The sequence below is a fragment of the Carassius auratus genome, unplaced genomic scaffold, assembly GCF_003368295.1.
Source record: "Carassius auratus strain Wakin unplaced genomic scaffold, ASM336829v1 scaf_tig00214259, whole genome shotgun sequence".
NCBI classification, from domain to species: Eukaryota; Metazoa; Chordata; class Actinopteri; order Cypriniformes; family Cyprinidae; genus Carassius; species Carassius auratus.
This window is the reverse complement of record NW_020527582.1, coordinates 1,016,744-1,034,619: the sequence shown is the minus strand read 5'-3', so window position 1 is coordinate 1,034,619 and position 17,876 is coordinate 1,016,744. Positions and strand designations below refer to the sequence as shown.

The 17,876-nt window shown below is 36.1% G+C and overlaps 1 protein-coding gene across 7 annotated transcripts in view; it reads right to left on the bottom strand.

Annotated features, from left to right (window-relative positions):
* Positions 1 to 17,876, bottom strand: part of LOC113091643 (chromodomain-helicase-DNA-binding protein 2-like) — a 28,609-nt gene that overhangs the window by 5,602 nt on the left and 5,131 nt on the right. For 4 of the 7 annotated variants that reach the window (XM_026257222.1, XM_026257226.1, XM_026257223.1 and 1 more), the window contains 26 exons: positions 16,866 to 17,100; positions 16,658 to 16,744; positions 16,272 to 16,333; positions 15,215 to 15,331; positions 14,630 to 14,788; positions 14,032 to 14,168; positions 13,725 to 13,950; positions 13,483 to 13,583; positions 13,201 to 13,242; positions 12,946 to 13,118; positions 12,722 to 12,846; positions 11,729 to 11,945; positions 11,571 to 11,660; positions 11,267 to 11,457; positions 9,856 to 10,044; positions 9,517 to 9,679; positions 9,279 to 9,431; positions 7,753 to 7,824; positions 6,583 to 6,732; positions 6,323 to 6,471; positions 6,034 to 6,223; positions 5,773 to 5,940; positions 3,556 to 3,725; positions 3,430 to 3,471; positions 806 to 945; positions 590 to 728 (listed from right to left, as the gene is read on the bottom strand). In XM_026257222.1, coding sequence (XP_026113007.1) covers positions 590 to 728; positions 806 to 945; positions 3,430 to 3,471; positions 3,556 to 3,725; positions 5,773 to 5,940; positions 6,034 to 6,223; positions 6,323 to 6,471; positions 6,583 to 6,732; positions 7,753 to 7,824; positions 9,279 to 9,431; positions 9,517 to 9,679; positions 9,856 to 10,044; positions 11,267 to 11,457; positions 11,571 to 11,660; positions 11,729 to 11,945; positions 12,722 to 12,846; positions 12,946 to 13,118; positions 13,201 to 13,242; positions 13,483 to 13,583; positions 13,725 to 13,950; positions 14,032 to 14,168; positions 14,630 to 14,788; positions 15,215 to 15,331; positions 16,272 to 16,333; positions 16,658 to 16,744; positions 16,866 to 17,100 — 3,687 coding nt within the window. Of the gene's footprint in view, positions 1 to 589; positions 729 to 805; positions 946 to 3,429; positions 3,472 to 3,555; positions 3,726 to 5,323; positions 5,473 to 5,772; positions 5,941 to 6,033; positions 6,224 to 6,322; positions 6,472 to 6,582; positions 6,733 to 7,752; positions 7,825 to 9,278; positions 9,432 to 9,516; positions 9,680 to 9,855; positions 10,045 to 11,266; positions 11,458 to 11,570; positions 11,661 to 11,728; positions 11,946 to 12,721; positions 12,847 to 12,945; positions 13,119 to 13,200; positions 13,243 to 13,482; positions 13,584 to 13,724; positions 13,951 to 14,031; positions 14,169 to 14,629; positions 14,789 to 15,214; positions 15,332 to 16,271; positions 16,334 to 16,657; positions 16,745 to 16,865; positions 17,101 to 17,876 lie in introns of those variants that run through there. The other 3 variants (XR_003287416.1, XM_026257224.1, XM_026257225.1) reach the window with 3 other exon arrangements.

The window sequence follows — 17,876 nt, the reverse complement described above, 5'->3', positions numbered from 1 at the left end:
AATGCAACCAGAATTTAAATCATAAAGAGGAATTTGACAGAAAATTTAAAGTGATACAGCAGAGAAAGTCAGATTAGATAGTGATTTTATTTGGATTATGCCCATTTTCCTCAACTGTTTACATATTTTCAATATAGTCCAAATTTACCACACAATATTCAGACAACTTTATACATTTTGGCAACTTAATAAACATTTATTGATTATACAATACTGAGTAAACTGAAGAATTATTTGATAACTGATTATATGCATTTAAAATGTACTAAGTCAAATAATAATAATTCTGAATTCTAAATGATTCAAAACTACATGCAGTGCAGCTATCAGATTTTTTCTAATTCTACCTCCTTAAATCCTAGATTCTGTTTTCTCCACAATTCAATAGCCTCAATTGAACTTGGGTTTAAAAGACATTATGGTGCACCACCCTGGAATGTATATTTATTTGAACTGACTTAAACTGAAGTTCCCCAATAAACCCATCAAATCATATTCAAGTGGCTTGATTAAATCTCCACCCAGCAGCTGTAGCAACTCAACTGTGTACTATATTATGAAAAAGAATCTAGCTTTCATTAGGACTCACTTGTTTCTTTCAGCAGGATTTGAAGGCACAGCTTTATGAAGTGGTTCAAACTCCTCTTCGTGCTGGATAATAGACTTCGCATTGACCTGAACTCCAGAGATCTTTATGTTAATTCCTCGTCTTTTCCCCGGGCCTTTAGCTGCAACAAAAATATAATACAAGTTAAAGATGATTTTAAGACAAGGGAAACTCAGCACTGGTGTTAACTTCCCACACCTTCCACTGGGTTTTCTTTGACGTGCTCCTCATGCTCCTGCACTGCAGTCACACAGGTGTTGTGCACCAGTTCCCCCAGTCTCTTCAGGTCTGCAACGGACTTATCCACCAGCTCAGAGTCACGGGCAATCGCCTCCAGCCTGTACAAAACACCAGAACCAGTTCAGTACTACTGTTAAATCGACTGCATATTGTTGCTGTTTATGAAAAAAATATTAAAAAATAGTTTCTGTTAATTGAAATAAAGCTGAATTAAAATCTGAATATTAAGAACCTCTTGGTTTTTATTTAAGGGAAATATTAAAGGCATTGTACCTAAAAGGGACCAATATTTATTTAGGTTTTTCTTGTGGCTTGCAAAAAGACTATAACTAGGAATTGGCTTAAACATATTACTTTGAATTGTAAACAATGGTTTGGCATAATTGAAGAAATTCTGTTAATGGAAGAACTTACATATACTTTAAAAATAAAAAAACAGCTTTTACAACGGGCTGAGAAAAGTGGTTGATATATAGAGAACAAAACATTCCCAGCTAAGTAAACAGACAAAAAAGCTATAGTTATAGTTAACCTCACCTAACCGGCCTTCTTCTTGGTGTTTTTTTGTTTTAAACTGGGGGGATGGTACATACGCATGTGGATGAATGTACAAATATATCCGTGTATATGCGCATATGTATATACGGGTGTATTTATTTATATTGGTGTATGTGTGTTAATATAGATGTGCAAGTATACAACTGTACACGCTGTAGCATATGTTTGATATGTATATGTTAAATGTATGATTTGTTCTATCCCTTCCTGTTAAAATTGTTCTATATTTATTGTGAATCTTGTAAATTAAACTAATTAAAAATAAAAGTAAAAAAATAAAAAAAATAAAATAATAATAAAATAAATAAATAAATATAAATATATATATATATATATATATATATATATATAAATAGGGGTGTAACTGTACGTGTGTTCGTTCCGGACCGTTTCGGTACAGGGCTTTCGGTTCGGTGCACGTGTGTACCGAATGACGGAATGCAATGTTTTGTGCGCGGAAAATAAGTACATTTTCGTGTTTCCAAACTAACATATTAAGTGGCGGAAGTCTCGGCGTTCGGCGCAAATCCCGCCCTGCAGCTGATTCTAATGCCGGCGACACACTGGATGCGTGGCACAAGTGTCTCAGCTGCGTGCGGCTCCCATGTTAACAGGTTAGAGCTTGTAGGCTGCCTGCGTTTTTTTTACAGTCTATGGTTGAGACGCGCATTGAATAGAACCGACGCCTATTTTTCACGCGACACACAAGCGTGTTGGAAGCGTTTCCAGGCAAAATAGAATAGGAATATATGTTTATATGTCATTTTGTACACAAATACATATTAATTCATGACACTCTGATGTTTGAAAGTCAACAGGTTGACATAAATTCAGATATAAATGTCATTTAAAAAATAAATTAATAATTACCGATTTTCAAATATTGCACCTGTCAAACATACGTAGTCTATTTTGCCGTCAATACTGTTGACGGTGTCCTTTATCAGTAGGCTTTATATTTATGCTCAACATGAAGTATAGATATTGTTGTCATGAAGACAAGAGCCTGGTCTGTCGGCGGTCTCCCTGTCACCTACAGCAGCAGGCACGGCACGATTCTGGTGAAGCAGGCCTACAAGCTGGGATTGGTAATGCTGCACTGTAATCATAGTTATTTATTTATATTTTTCATTATATTTTATTATATGATATTGGTTTGAGACAGAGTATTTTATTTAGTGGAGAACTTTGCAGCAGTATTTTATTTCTTATTCTTTTTTTATTTTTTATATATATTTTATTAAAAAGTATTAAAAAAAAGTGTATAGTAATAAACAACCTGCAGTTTAATGTTTGCATTTCTTTCCCTTACTGTACTGAAAATGAACCGAACCGCAAAAACTCAAAAAAATTACAAAATCAAAAGGTATAGCAATGGAATATAAATCAAAATGTTAATAAATATTATAATAATATATAAATAATACTAACATAACCTTGTTCAGTACTGCTTCTCACTGGACTACATCATTAAAAAGAGAAGTAAAAACATAATTATTAAAGACATGGTTCACCCAAAAATTTTAATTAGCATTATTTGCTAATATTTGCATGATTTACTCGTTATTTCTTCATTACTGTTATTTTTTTATTACTGTGAGAAGAGATGATGCCAACCCCCAAGAAGACCTCAGATGACGCCAACCCTCAGACAACATACAAAATGACCAAATTCTCCTAGAAGTCTGCTCACAACATATAATCGTGGGGTTAATAGTGCTCACCTTCTGTTTAATTACATGACAAAGAGCTTGAAGTGCTAACTGCTTGATTTTTTTACTGTACATATCTGCCATATGGTCATCAACTTTAGATAGTCACTCCTAATAAGCCATTACTAAATCTAATGTAGAAACTTTAATTTTCTGTAAAGCTGCTTTGCAACGATTTGCATCGTGAAAAGCACTATAAATTAATATAGCTGTACTTTTTATTTTATTTCAGACCTATTCCTTTATATAGAATAGAATACAAAATTTGGATTTGCAACAAAAAATATCACTTCTGATCACTGTGTTTCTCACCTCTCAAGCGGAGCTCCAAATTTCTTGTATGCTTTTATAAACCTGCAATAAATAGACCATTAAGTACATGAAATGTTTACAGCCAAGCCCTTTTTAAAATAGTAAGTGGAATTTAAGTGAAATTACCTGCGGATCTCTGCGTCAGTAAATCCCTCCACATTGTTTTTGCGAGCCCTCGGCCTGCCTCTTCGCTTGGGCCGTTTGTCATCCTCACTATCATCTGTTTCACTGTCTGAACCAGAGGATCTGTGCTTCAGTTTGGATCCCACGTCACTGTCGCTGTCATTGGCCTGCGCCTAAAAATTGAATTTTCATGCATAGATAAACAAAACCATTTTTAGGAATATTAAAACAGTGTTTTCACTGAATCTTTTGTGGGCGTCTCTGTTCTGCTCTGGATTAAATCATCACAGGCGTAAAGCAAGAGTAATGAGCATGTGACACACATGGCCTTATCATCGGGGAGTCCACTGCTGTGTAAAACTTAATGACTCATTTCCAAAAGCTATGATGCCGCATACTTCAGCATGTGCTGCCAATCACATGGGAATGCAGCGTGTGGCTATAAAATCTAATGAGTCATTACAGCCTGCGCAAGATATTATGGATCCAGCTCAAGGAGAGGATAAAAGTGCTGAAAAGCCACAGGGAGCACTTCACAGTATGCTATGTACATTTATATTACTGATACACACATATAGTAGAAATGCATGCTGATAAATGAATCATATCTGTTTATAGAGCTGAAAATCATTTTAAGCCTTTCTATAAAAAAAAAAAAAAAAGATGACATGTACAGGTCATATTTCACCCCCCCCCCCCCTTTATAAATTTTTTTAATAAGTCTCTTAAGCTCAACAAGACCATATTTATAAGATCCAAAATATAATAAAATAAGAATATTGTGTAATAGCATTCAAATGTAAAATAAGTGTTTTTCATTTCAATGTTTTTTTTAAGCAGCAAACTGCTTAATATTTCCTGGAAACATTGATTTTTACCTCTTTTTCTGTAGGACACTTGTTATAAACAGAAAATTAAAAAAAAAAAAAAATTATTTGAAATATAAATATTTTGTAAAATTACTTTTGAAAAGAATAATTGTTTGGATGTGCTGAATTGTCAAAGTATGTCAGCCCAAAGATTTCAGTAATATTTCAGATTTTTATTTTGAGCAAAATATTGCCTAGCTAACACTACCGTATTTTCCGGACTATAAGTCACACTTTTTTTCATAGTTTGGCTCATCCTGCGACTTATAGTCAGGTGTGACTTATTTATGAAAATTAAATTTAACATGAACCGAGAAAAATGAACCAAGAGAAAACATTACCGTCTACAGCCGCGAGAGGGCGCTCTATGCTGCTCAGTGCTCCTGTAGTATACACTGAAAACATAGAGTGCCCTCTCGCGGCTGGAGACGGTAATGTTTTCTCTTGGTTCTTGGTTCTAAATAAATGCGACTTACAGTCCAGTGCGACTTATATGTTTTTTTCCTCGATTTTTACTCAATTTGAGCTGGCACAAGGCAAATATATCGGCCAATATTTGATATTTTGTAAGTATCGGCATCGGTCAACTTTTTTTCTGTTTGGCTGATGTTTTTGAGGCACGACTTATTTTGACGGCGTGTAGAACTACAGGGTCTACACATGCAGTGCTCACATTCTCCCTCGTTCGCTTTCATCATTTAATATGCATAGTAGTCTGTATAATAATCAGCTACAACAGTTCAACTAAGAAAATAAAATGTATACAAAAAAGTATTATAACGATTGCTTTTATATCATTAAGAATAGAAAGGCAAATGTCATAATACTTTCTCGTTTGCCATCAGCATTCATAGCAAATTTAAACAAATCTTTGAATGACTAACAAATATAATTTCACAAACCTTGCAAACTTAGTCGAATCCAGCTGTGAGATCTTGTGAAGTGTGCATTTGTAAATTTGCCTGATCACATGTTCTCTGCACGAGGTGGGGGCCATGCTCCCTACCCCGCACCGGGCCCCGCGACAGCTAAGGACGGCCCCGTGAGTGTCCTTTTGGTTACAGTATTTACTTACTTGTTAATTATATTTTAATTAAATATTTATTTGTGAAAAATACTTTGTCATCTAAACAATGACTATGTTGATTTTACACATTTATTTTTTAAATCCATTTTCAAATTACTTCAATTTCTTAAACATTAATTCATATAAATAAAATTACATCAGCTTTATATCGGCCATCCTGTTTTCCAAGATATCGGCATCGGCTTTCAAAAAACCAAAATCAGTCGACCGCTAATGAAATTATAGGCAGTAACCACTTCAGGTGACCTAGAAGCACTTCCTTACCCTCTTTTTAGATCTGCTTCTGGGCAGCATGTAGATGTCTTCCATCTCCTTCTGCTTCTGCTCTTCCTCCACCTTCCGCCGCTGCTCCTCTGGGATGATGTCATCCCAGTCGCGTATAGGCTTCTCCTCAAGATCTGGTGTGCTTTCATCCATGGTGAAGTTAGCAAACTATTAGAAGGGAAACACAGAGTTCATGCTAGGCCAAGGCTCAGGAGAAAATATGCTACTTAACATTAAACGTTTGAACAGACTCTTGAGTACCTTAAACTGCGACAGAAGCTCGTCTGTAGCACTAGATCCTTGATCGCTCTCTCTGGTTTCAGCAAGCCGCAAGATCTCATCAATGTCCATTTCCTGTGGTTCGGATTCCTCTCCCTCAGGTTCCTTAAACAGATCCTCGGCTCCGAACTTCAAGATTGCCGTCAATTCTTCTTTACCGAAAGGGTTTGAACTGGAGATGGCCAACACACAGGCGTTTAATACATGCTTAAAACAACATTCTGACAAGAGAAATGTCATTTTTTTCCTATACAATATTCAAGGTTCTCACTTTGAATTTCCGGAGCTGTTATCCAGAACGGTTCGCCCAGTGGTGTCCATTCTCTGAATCACAAGATGGTCTAATACCATCTTCTTTTTGGCTCTTTCAATAATGTCTTCCTCCACTGTGCCTTTTGTGACCAGACGATAGATATTCACCTATGCAAACATATATTTTAATTGCAGTCTACATATGCTACTTATGACACTATCTCATAATCCTCCAGAAGTGCGGCTACACATTAGGTCAAACATTCGTGATCTACTTACTTGCTTTTTCTGGCCAATCCTGTGGGCTCTGGCCTGGGCTTGAAGATCATTTTGTGGGTTCCAGTCCGAGTCAAAGATAACCACTGTGTCGGCAGAAGCTAGGTTAATGCCAAGCCCTCCAGCTCGGGTGGACAGCAGGAAACAGAAGTCCTGTTTAAGACCGTGGACAGTGAGGACAACAGCCAACTGCACGGTGATGAATGCTTAAATCTATTTATCCTATTCCAGGTTAATAAGCATTAAAAAAAAACTTTATAATAGCCTATGCAATGGTATAAATCATTTTGTCTGAGCAACAGCAGGCAGGTGGAGTGATTGTTAGAAAACCATCATTTTGGCTTTGTGGTTTTGCATTATTTTTGGTGACATTAGTTGGCACAGAAGTTATATTACCTAAAATCAATATTATATGAATGATCAATTAGCCTTATGGAACCTAAAGGGTTAGCGTAAAACAAATGTTCTGTGTACAGTTTACTACATTATGTAAATCTATTTTTCTTCATGAGTTTTGCATTATTTTTAGTGACATTAGTGGCGCTGAATTTGCATCACTATTTAAATACAAAGCAACCCTATATTAAATATGAACTCAACCTTATGGAACCTCACACATCAATATATTTTATATATAGTATATTATATTTTTAAAAGAAAACCTTTTTTTGTTTGTTTGTTTTTTCAATTTTTACTTATCTTTGGTGACACTAGTGTTGCAGATGTTGCATCACTACTTAAATACAAATCAACCTTGAATAAAATATAAAATCTACCTTAAGCAACACCAAACATCAATATTTTGAATATACTGTATATTTTAGGAGTTAAATACACATCAGCCTTGTAGAACCTCATTTCACGAACTAATGAAACATTAACTTATTGTATATACTGTATTTTTTATGAGTTTACTGTATTTTTGAACAAACATCTTGTTTCATTCTGACAGAACTCTTCTAATCCTTTATGCATTACATTTATATTCTTCTAATAATTACATAAGGCCTGTATTTCCCATGGATCAAGCATTCCCATAATCAGTAAAGCGCCTTGTCAACTGAGCTCTGACGCAGAGAGCTGACTGGAACATAACAACCATAACAAATGCCTCCAGACAGTGCAGCTCTGCCCAAACAAAACAAACATGCATGCCACAGTTCGGGATCTTACCTCAGAGCCTTCTGCATTAAAGTGGTCCAGTGCTTGTTTTCGGAGCTCGCCCCTGATGGAGCCATCCAAACGCTGAACATGAGAGAAGACACAGATGTGGTTAAGGAATGTCAAAGCGTGGCGCTCTGACCAAACTAGGGCACCTCAGCTATACACCCAGAAAATCCTAATAACCACCCAAAAAGTTCCTGCAAAATTATGACGACACCGAGGATGTTTTGCAAGACCAAAACAACATTAAGACGCAAGCTGTGCGAATGCTTGAAGCTGCACCGATCAAAAAAAAAACAACAACCGAGGGATAAAAATAGGCTCGGGAACTTGCTATCTGAGCAGACGTACTGCAATCCTGACACATGATTCCCTAAATCACCCGAGCAAAGTCAAGCTACACCTCTGAATGAATGCCTCCCTCAGACATTAAAAAAATACAAATTGTCAACTGTACAAGGACACTAAAGCCCTTTTCACACTGCCATTCCGGAAAATACACGGGTAATGTGTCCCGGGTCGCTAGATTTTGGCCCTTTCACACCGCAAGTGATTACCCAGAATATGTGCATGCGTTCACACACAAACTGTAAAGGTCCCGTAATCAATGACACGTGACATCAGGATGTTACGTGTAATGTACGAGTTGAAAACGCTAGGCACGTTAACTTGAACTGAAACTGACGAACGATCTCAGCGTCAGCGAAAATAGTGAGAAACTACTATACTACTAGAATACTGATCTCTGCTTCATTACAGTTTGCACATATTTTTTTCCTCGCGAATGTTGATCTGCCTTCAAAACACCTGGTTAAAGAGTCGCGCGATAACACCCTTTACGGCATCAGTTCGGGCTTTTGTTCACACAGCGCTCGCTCCAGGACTGAACCCGGCAATGTTACCAGGTCCCAGACCCGGGATTGATTCCAGGATCGATCCCGGGTCTGGGACCTGGTAACATTGCGTGTTTGCGTTTACACAGAAGGTGACCCGGCAATGTTCCGGTAATTTTCTGGGTCCAAAATGCAGTGTGAAAGGGGCTTAAGCAAGTGCATTTTGTAATCAAGTACTCGGTAGAACGCAAAAACAAGAACCACATTTTTCCGGAAAAACACATGATTGTAAGTGGTCAAAGTTTCATTGAAGAGAAAGAAAATAGGACTCATGGGAAATGGGAAATATGGTAATCCATTTCTTATAAAAATATAAAAATTAGTGAAAGTACAAAAAACACTGATAAGCAACCAATTATCTTTTTTAACTTTACAACAGATCCTTATTCATTGGTATTACTTTTTATAATATATAAATATTGCCACATGGGTTCATCTTTTATCACCTTAACAGCAGATATCCAAAGCACCACCCAGTGCATTCAGAGAACACTGCAAGATTTAGGAACAGGAATAATGCATTTACTAGTCGGGCCGAGCAAAATTACACATGTACATTCCTAGTAGACATCTTTCTAATTAGGGTTCATGGTGCTGTACAAATAAACAATTTAACATTTAGCATTGCTGTTCAGATCATACCTGAAATGGATATCGTTTCAAAGACAGGTATTCAGCAAGGATGTCCAACATTCGGACCATCTGAGAGAAGATGAGCACACGGTTGCCTCTCTCCCGGAGACGCGTGAGAAGCTTGTCCAGCAGAACCAGTTTCCCGCTGCCTCGCACCAAGCTCTGAACAAACATTAATAAAACAAGCTCAAAAATATATGTTCACCTATGAACAAAATCATTGGGTTCCATTCTAGGAGAGTCATACCTGTAAGTGCTCGTGTGTTTTTTCATTCTCAACCTCCTCTGGTTGTTTAATGAGAAAACCATGGTTACAACATTTCTTCAGCTCCATAACAATGTTCAGAAAGCCAGAAGAGCTGCCTCTGGTGCCTTTAGACAAGGCTTTGTAGTTTCTCGTTAGGATCCATCTGAAAAGGTCACATTACAAATGAGCAGGGATGAGACGGACAGATGTTCTCTGAACGCTTGCATGCCAATTGCATACGGTCTTAAAGTCTGGAATCGACATTTGGCTCAATCAATGAGTTCCTCCATTTAGAGAGCATTTGGAAAGAGGCATGAAACTGGATAAAACAGCACTCACTTGTAGAACTGTTTTTGCTGGGCAGACATGTCAACTCTGAGGATTTGCTCCACTTTAGCCGGCAGGGATTTCTCGACATCTTTCTTGACACGGCGCAGCAGGAATGGCTCCAGAACTTTGTGGAGGCTCTGATAACCATTATCCCTGCCTTTACCATGCTCATCCTCAAAATCCTCCCAGGACTCAAACCTAATGGGAAGCAAAGTCAAAAACAGGGGTTTGAAACTTTTTGACACTAAGGACAGCCAAATAAGACAGATGACCCCCCTAACTAAAATATAAAGGCAGCTTCATAAGTGCATGTTAAAAGACCCATTTATACTGTGTGAGAACATACTAAATATAATATCATAAAGAGTACTGCTTATTTCTCCAAGTAAGTAATTAGTAATTCAAAGGGATTAGTTCAAAGGGAGTTCAGCAAAAAATACAAATTCTGTCATCATTTACCAAACATCTGACGGCAGCCATAGTACTTTTTTTCCATACTATGGAAGTCAGTGGCTACCCTCAAGTGTTTGGTTACCAACATTCTTTAAAATATCTTATTTTGACCTCAACAGAAGAAAGAAACTCATAAAGGTTTGGAACAAGTAGAGGGTGAGTAAATTTTATTTTCGGGTGAATTTTACCTGAAATAATAACCTAAAAAAGACTTCCACTGAAAAATTTTCAAAGAATTTAACGATTTTCTGGTAACCAAAGACCAAAGATTTTTTGGTAACCCTTTACGGTGAGGTTTCATTTGTTACACATTACCATAGTTAACATAAACTAACAATGAAAAATACTTCTAAAGCATTTATTAATCTTAGTTAATGTTGCTTTCAACATTTACTAACACATTATTATCTATTCGTGTTATCTAATGGACAAATGAACAGTAACATTTTTGATTAACTACTGTTAACAAAGATGAATACTGTAACAAATGCATTGCTCACTGTTATTTAATGTTAGGTAATGCATTAAATGTGGTTAACAAATGGAACCTTATGGTGTTTCGAATTTAAGTGTGCGTGTGTCTATAAAGCTCACCAAGGGCACATTTATTTGATCAAGAGCACAGTAAAAATAGTAATATTGTGGATTATTGCCATTTAATAAAAACAGTTTCTATTTTAATATAATAAAAAATGTCATTTATTCTTCTGTTGGTTAAGCTGCCATTTAGATCAGTAATGTAAACCGTATATACAGAACCATTTTCAATTCAAATTTATTTGTACAGTGTTTTCACACATATATATACACACATATATATTTATATATATATATAAAATTTTAAATATATTTACTAAATGTCTAAAATTAAAATTTTAACTTGGACATATTTTTCTTTACTCTTAATTATTTTGGTGGACCCAAATTGTCAAAAATGAACCTGCAAACCCATAGTGTGAGCACCTACTTGTCAGGCATAAGAAAGTGCAGAAGGGACCACAGCTCTTTGAGTGAATTCTGCAGTGGGGTCCCAGTAATGAGTAGCCTGTGATTGGATCGAAAGTCGATCAGAGTTTTATATAGCAGTGAGTCGTCATTCTTTAGCCGGTGAGCTTCATCAACTCCGAGAAAAGCCCAGTTTATATTCCCCAGCACTCCCTGCACACACAGACACGTCTTGACTCAATCATTTGTGAATAATGAAGACCAACTCATTTCTATGACAAACAATCCAAGTACAAAAGATCATATCAAACATATGAATATCATACCTTATCCTTCAGTAGAATTTCATATGTGGTCAAAAGTGCATTAAACTTGATCCTTTTTGTCTGCTGGTGGATCCATTCATAGTCCCGGATCTGGACAAAAACAGAGAGTTATACCTCAAACCAGCATTATTATAACAGGTTGGATTGTACTAACTTACTGTTTTTCTACTTGTGACGTCTCCCAGGTACACCACTACATTCATGTCCGGGGCCCAGGTATCAAACTCCCTCTGCCAGGAAGTGAGGGTTGACAGGGGGACCACCAGGAGGAACGGACCATAAAGCTGGTGCTGATGAAAAAGGTAGGAAAGGAAGGAGATCGTCTGAATGGTCTTCCCCAGGCCCATTTCATCAGCCAGGATAACACTGTTACACCTAAACAACAAAACACAAACCAGAGATGAAGAAAGCATGGTTTATTCAAAAACAAGAACTAATATTGATATTAATTACTTTTTTTAATTAACTAGAACTATTGAAATCATGTTTGTTAATCAAAGTAATACCACTGAAATAAAACAAACAATAAATATATTAGAAGAAAACAAATAAAAAGAAGACAATAATTTTTTTTTTTATCTCAGCAACTAAATAAAATAAGATGAAGTACTAAAACTGAATTTAAATAAAAAATAATATAAAGCTAAAACATACAGAAAGAATAGTAATGTAACACATTAAAATAGTAATGTAAATAAAAACTAAATAATTTAAAACTAAAATTAATTTTAAAGTAAAATACACACAATTAAAAGCTCTATCAAAAATATTAATAATAGTATATAAATAATACTAAAATAACATTGTTATAATTATATAAAATGTTCTTTAAAATAAATTATATAAGCTAATAACACTTAAATTGTATAACAAAAGAAAGAAAAAAGACACGTAACCTTGAAGTGTTTCGATGTGTGTATATCATTTAAAGGTTTCCCCAAGCAATTAAATAGCGAGTTAAAAAAGTACTCTTTTTAGTACTGTTGTTTATTTTGAATTTTAATAAAGCAGCACATTAATTAAGTTTTATTTATACTTCAAGGCTTTATGCACAGAATTAATATTTTGACACAAATTGAACACCAGTGCCTGTACTTCATCTGTAATAGTATTAAGTTCCTAAATAGAAGCTCCACTTGTATGCTACACACCTGCACCAGGAGTGAGCGAGCCAGTTCACTCCATCTAACTGATAATCTCGGAGTTCAAGGACCTCATCTCCAATGTAAGAAGGCTGCTTCTTCAAGGCCACAAATCTTGGCCTCTGTTTCAATACCTTCCATTTGAAGAAAAAAAAAAAAAGAAAGATGACAACTTCAACACCTTTACTTAAAGAAGAAAGAAAAGCTCAATCAGTACACAATCTCATACTGACCTTGCAATCTTTGGAAGGAACTGTCTTACAGGCATTTCTGTTTTGAAAACTTTCAACGCAGGCTTGAAACTTCTTTCTGATTAATGCACCATCCTCCCATGTGCACTCTGCATACGGCAGCCCCATCCACTTACACAGATACTCTGGCTCGCTGGAGCTGGTTTTATGGGCTGCTGCGACAATAATTTAAGTAGTAAACATCTCTCTTGGCCAAGTAGATCAGAAATAGTGCAATTACAAAAGCAGCAAACTTACAGGGAATGTCTGAAGGTGGTTGTGATTTCCCAGTTCTTGTTGCTGATTAAATGAGAGAAAAAGAAAATGAATAACAGATCGTAACAGGGTTTTTTTTTTTTTTTTTTTTGCTTTTGAAAATAATATTTTACACTAATCAAAAGTGACAGTGTTAAAAAAGCGATCTAGCTGAACTTTCTATCACTCAAAGAATCATAAAAATCTCCCTCTCTCTCTCTAATATCTATATATATATATATAACAATTTCAACGTAAGATTGTCTTACTCGAGTCAGCACTTACCGATTACTCTCTCTACTATCTGAAATTGCTTGCTCAGGTCATTGGTTAGTTCTTGCTGGCAGTTGTAATATTCTAAATCTTCAGGTGATGCTTTCTTCAACCTAAAAAACATAATTGTAATTTAAACATTTGGTGTCAGTTTTCAGTCAGTAAAACAATGGCGTTCATGTTCAGCTTCAATGTGCCAGTTTCTTCCAGAGATCGTATAAAAATTAGAACATGGCATCTTTGACAGCACTGACCAAGCATTAAGCTCTTCGTTTTTCTTCTTGAAGTTTTCCAGCTTTTTCATCCCTTTGACCTTCTGCTGAGTGAGGGAATCGACACTCTCCCAGGTGCTGTGGATGTAGGACCAGCCTTTCCACTTGATGAGGAACTGAGTTTCCCCTTCATCTTTCTCAGGGTCAAAGTCTGCTCCAGGGTCCCCATTCTCCTCAATAGCATAGAGAGTTGTGGAAGCGCCAGTAGCTGGAAACAAGGTGGGGAAAAATTAAGGGCTTTAAGAAACAAGCACAAGAGAAACTTGTAAAAAAACAAAACCTCCTTTACCTCCTTTTTTGCCAATTTTGGTCTCAAGGACCTTCTCAATGGTTTCACTGTCATCGTCCTGTTGCTCCTCGGCTCCTTCTGCCATTTCAATAAGGTCATCAGAGTCCGTCTCGAAATCATTCTGGTCCTCCTTGTAACTGCAACACATACTTCATTACTGCTCCGCCAAGTCATAATACTTAATTGGTCAATCGCAAATAAGAAAAATGGTTTTAAAACCTTTTATGCCATTTTCAAAAACAATTATTTATTGACTTTAAAAATTAATTCGGTGTCAAATATATGTGTGTGTGTGTGTGTGTGAGAATGAAATGGAACAGGAAAAATCCAAACCATAAATAAAATCCAAATAATAACAAAAAGTTTTCATTCATGTTTTCTGTTGAATATAATTTTTTAATCTCAGTCCACAACAGTTATACGATAAAGGTTGAGCGATGCAGAAAATAATGTTTCTAATGTATCATATTGGCTACATTTTTAATTTAACTAATAGGATTAAGCTAAAAGACAGTATGCTTGATATTTTTTTCTAACCGAAAAACATAACTCAGAAATAGTTATGTTATTTCAGACACATTACCATCTCAATCCTTACCTGACTTTAGTTGCTGCTCGCCGCCTTGTCTGTCTTTTTGGGGTATCCTCCTCCTCATCATCGTCATCATCCTCATCTTCCTCTTCCGAGGACTCCTGCTTCCTCAGTTTCCGTCCCTTTTGTGACTGCTGCTTACTAGCAGATGATTTGGTCTGTGGCCTATGAAGGGAAAGAGAAAAGTAAAGACACATATATACACTCATTTACCATAGCAGGCTTTTTGTCTTTCGTTCGGCGTCCCTGATGTGTTTGCTAGTGTAGCGACTTGTTTCCACACCTATCAGCCTGACTCATAAGCCAATAGCCTTGAGACAGCTGTCAGACTTCTATAGCAGTCCTAATTCTTCATATGTTATATATTAATCAATATTTTAATTATTATATTGATCATTATGCATAAAGTACATGCTTTAATAATTTAGGACACGTGTGACAATTTATAATAGAGCAAAGAAAAATCACATCAATATTTTTAGCACAATCAAAGCAGTTAAAAATGAGCCATCTTCTCTTGCATTTAATAAGACAGCTCATTTAATAGTTTACGATGCGCTGTCTGAAGGCCAGGCTTCGCTACACTCTTACCTTCTAGCAGGAAGTCGTCTGGATCTAACTTTTTTCTCTTCCTGCTCACTCTCTGAACTGCTGGCCTCTTCCTCAACATCCTCTTCGTCATTTGAGTCATCATCTTTCCAGGTATTTCTTTCAACACAGAAATACCACAGGTTCATCTATTGGACCTCTGTTAGCTTCTAATTCTAGCCTAACGTAAAGCTGCAAGCCAGTCCGTTTCACTTATTACCCAGCGCACGGGCAATTAAACCTGCCGTGAGAAACACTTCAGTGAGTATACAGTACTGTTCAAAAGTTTGGGGTGGTAAGGTTGTTGTTTTGGTTTTTTTTAAGTCTTATGCTTACCAAGACTGCACTTATTTGATCACAAATACAGCTAAAGTTTAATATTGTGAAATATGTCCAAATTAAATTTCCGATTTAAAATTTTAATTTATTCCAGTGGTAGCACAGCTGAAATTTCAGCAGCCAATGACTTCTTTCTTCTGTGTGACATGATCCTTCACAAATCATTCTAATGTGCTGATTTGGTGTTCAGGAAACATTACTTATTATTATCTTACTGACCCCCAACTTTTGAAGTGTAGTGTACTCAGAACTTATGTATTGCATGTGCTTGTGTCAAATGCTTACATTCATGGTTTACACTTAAGACAACTTTTATTTTATTCTATATACTTTATAAACCACACAATGCGTGACTGTCACTGCACTATACACAAAACTTCATATCAAGCGGCATCTGCAACAACATCTTTTCTCAAAACTTTTTTTCTGAGCCATTTAGTTTTTTCAGTTAATATTTTAACAAGCAAACGTCATTTATTTTTTCAATTACTTACAATAAATGACTCGGAAAAGTGTTAAGTTCTTAAATACTTTTTAATATATACAGTATGATTATAATATGTTTAGTGTAAAGACAAACAACTGCCCAAAAGACATTTACATGCAAAAATATGGCTGAATGTTATGAATGGAGACATATATGATTGCATTTACATATTTGTAAATGCAAAATGGAAAAAGGTGAGTGAGAGACCTACTTAAATGCTTCCAGTGCACTTACTCTTTCTTTTTCTGCCGTGGGCTTTTTCTCTTGGGACTTTCACTCTCTGAATCACTGCTGCCCTAAAAATCCATGAAAATTCATTTTGAATAGGTGGCACTAGATTAAAAGCCATGAAAATGTCATGTTTCAGGTTAATCAAGAGAACACAGCTTTCAACTCATGGGAGTCTGTTTACACGACTTGGGCTGCCAAGACTGATCAGTTCCGAGTCTAGAGCCAAACTTAGACGTTTACACTTAAGCAAGTAACCATGTCTGTAACTACTTTAATCCAAGAAGCAGAACAAGTTGTCAATTTACTTGCAAATGTCAACACTGTATGTGAAAGAACGCATGAAACCACTAGGCGTCAGTGTTGAATTCATTTTTTCACAGTCAGCCTACCTCCGCTCCAATGTTGAGGCGTGCAGGCTCTTGTCTGCTGCGACTTGATCTTCTAACGCCATAAATATCTGGATGTTCCTCCCACATCTATGATAATTAGGGATATCATTCATTTTAAAGCAATAAAGCAATTAATCAGCGGCTAAATTTAAATTTCCACTGGGAATAATTGATTGATCCTAATGTTCAGGCTGGCCTAGTTTTGTACCTTCTTCACATCTGCCAGACTGTCTTTCTTCCTGACTGGTTTGTCTTTGACCTGCGCTGAGGTCTGATGGGATTTGGACCCAGCGGATTCACTGCCTGACTCCGAGTGGCTCTCTGAATCAGATGTGCTGTTGGACTGGGAACGCCGGGAACGAGCTCGATCACTTCCTTGCTCGCTCTCAGACTGACTCCCAGACTCCGATCCAGAGCGGTTTGATTCCTCTGATGCTGAATTGCTACAACATTAAACACGTGCATGTTGAGAAACAATGAAACAAGTCGACTTAAATCTCAGTTATTGTCAAAAATGACATTTAGCTCTTATGAATTGTCAATGTTAATTGTTAATTGATTTTAACTTGTTTCATTCTAAATCATTTAATTATGCCACTTTTTCTTTTCACTAATTTTAAACGGACAAGTCTGTTTTTTGAGCCAAATTGAATCATCTCAGTCCAACAAAGAAATGCTGGGTCCTCAAGTGGGATGTCTTCAACCATGCTGTTTCTTTGTCAGTGTGAACAATAGCATTCCAAGGATTTGGAAACTAGGAATGGAGAAACCCAGCACAAAACAATGGGAAACTTTTTGCATTTAAAATAAAAATAAATAAAAAAAATATTCTACTTAAATGACAAACTGACAACACCTGTAAAATTAGAGCAATTCATTTAATTGACAGAATTAAGAATCTTTTTTACATGTGCAAATGTATAATGAGACATTTACATACTGATTTTTTTTTTTTAATGATTTCATATAATTATATTTCAAATTTCATTTTTATTTTAATTTTTTTTAACCAAAATAACCTTTATAAAATGTGAAACTATCGGATATGTGGAATCATCCTGCAGATCATTTTGTGTCGGACCACTTCTGCTGTACTTTTGCCTTTTGAGACTAAAAATAAATGCAATGGCTTCTACCTCGAACAAGCCCAACCCTGCTTACTATAAATGAAACACTCAAAACAGAACATTTATCTTCCTTACATGGTTAAATCAATGTA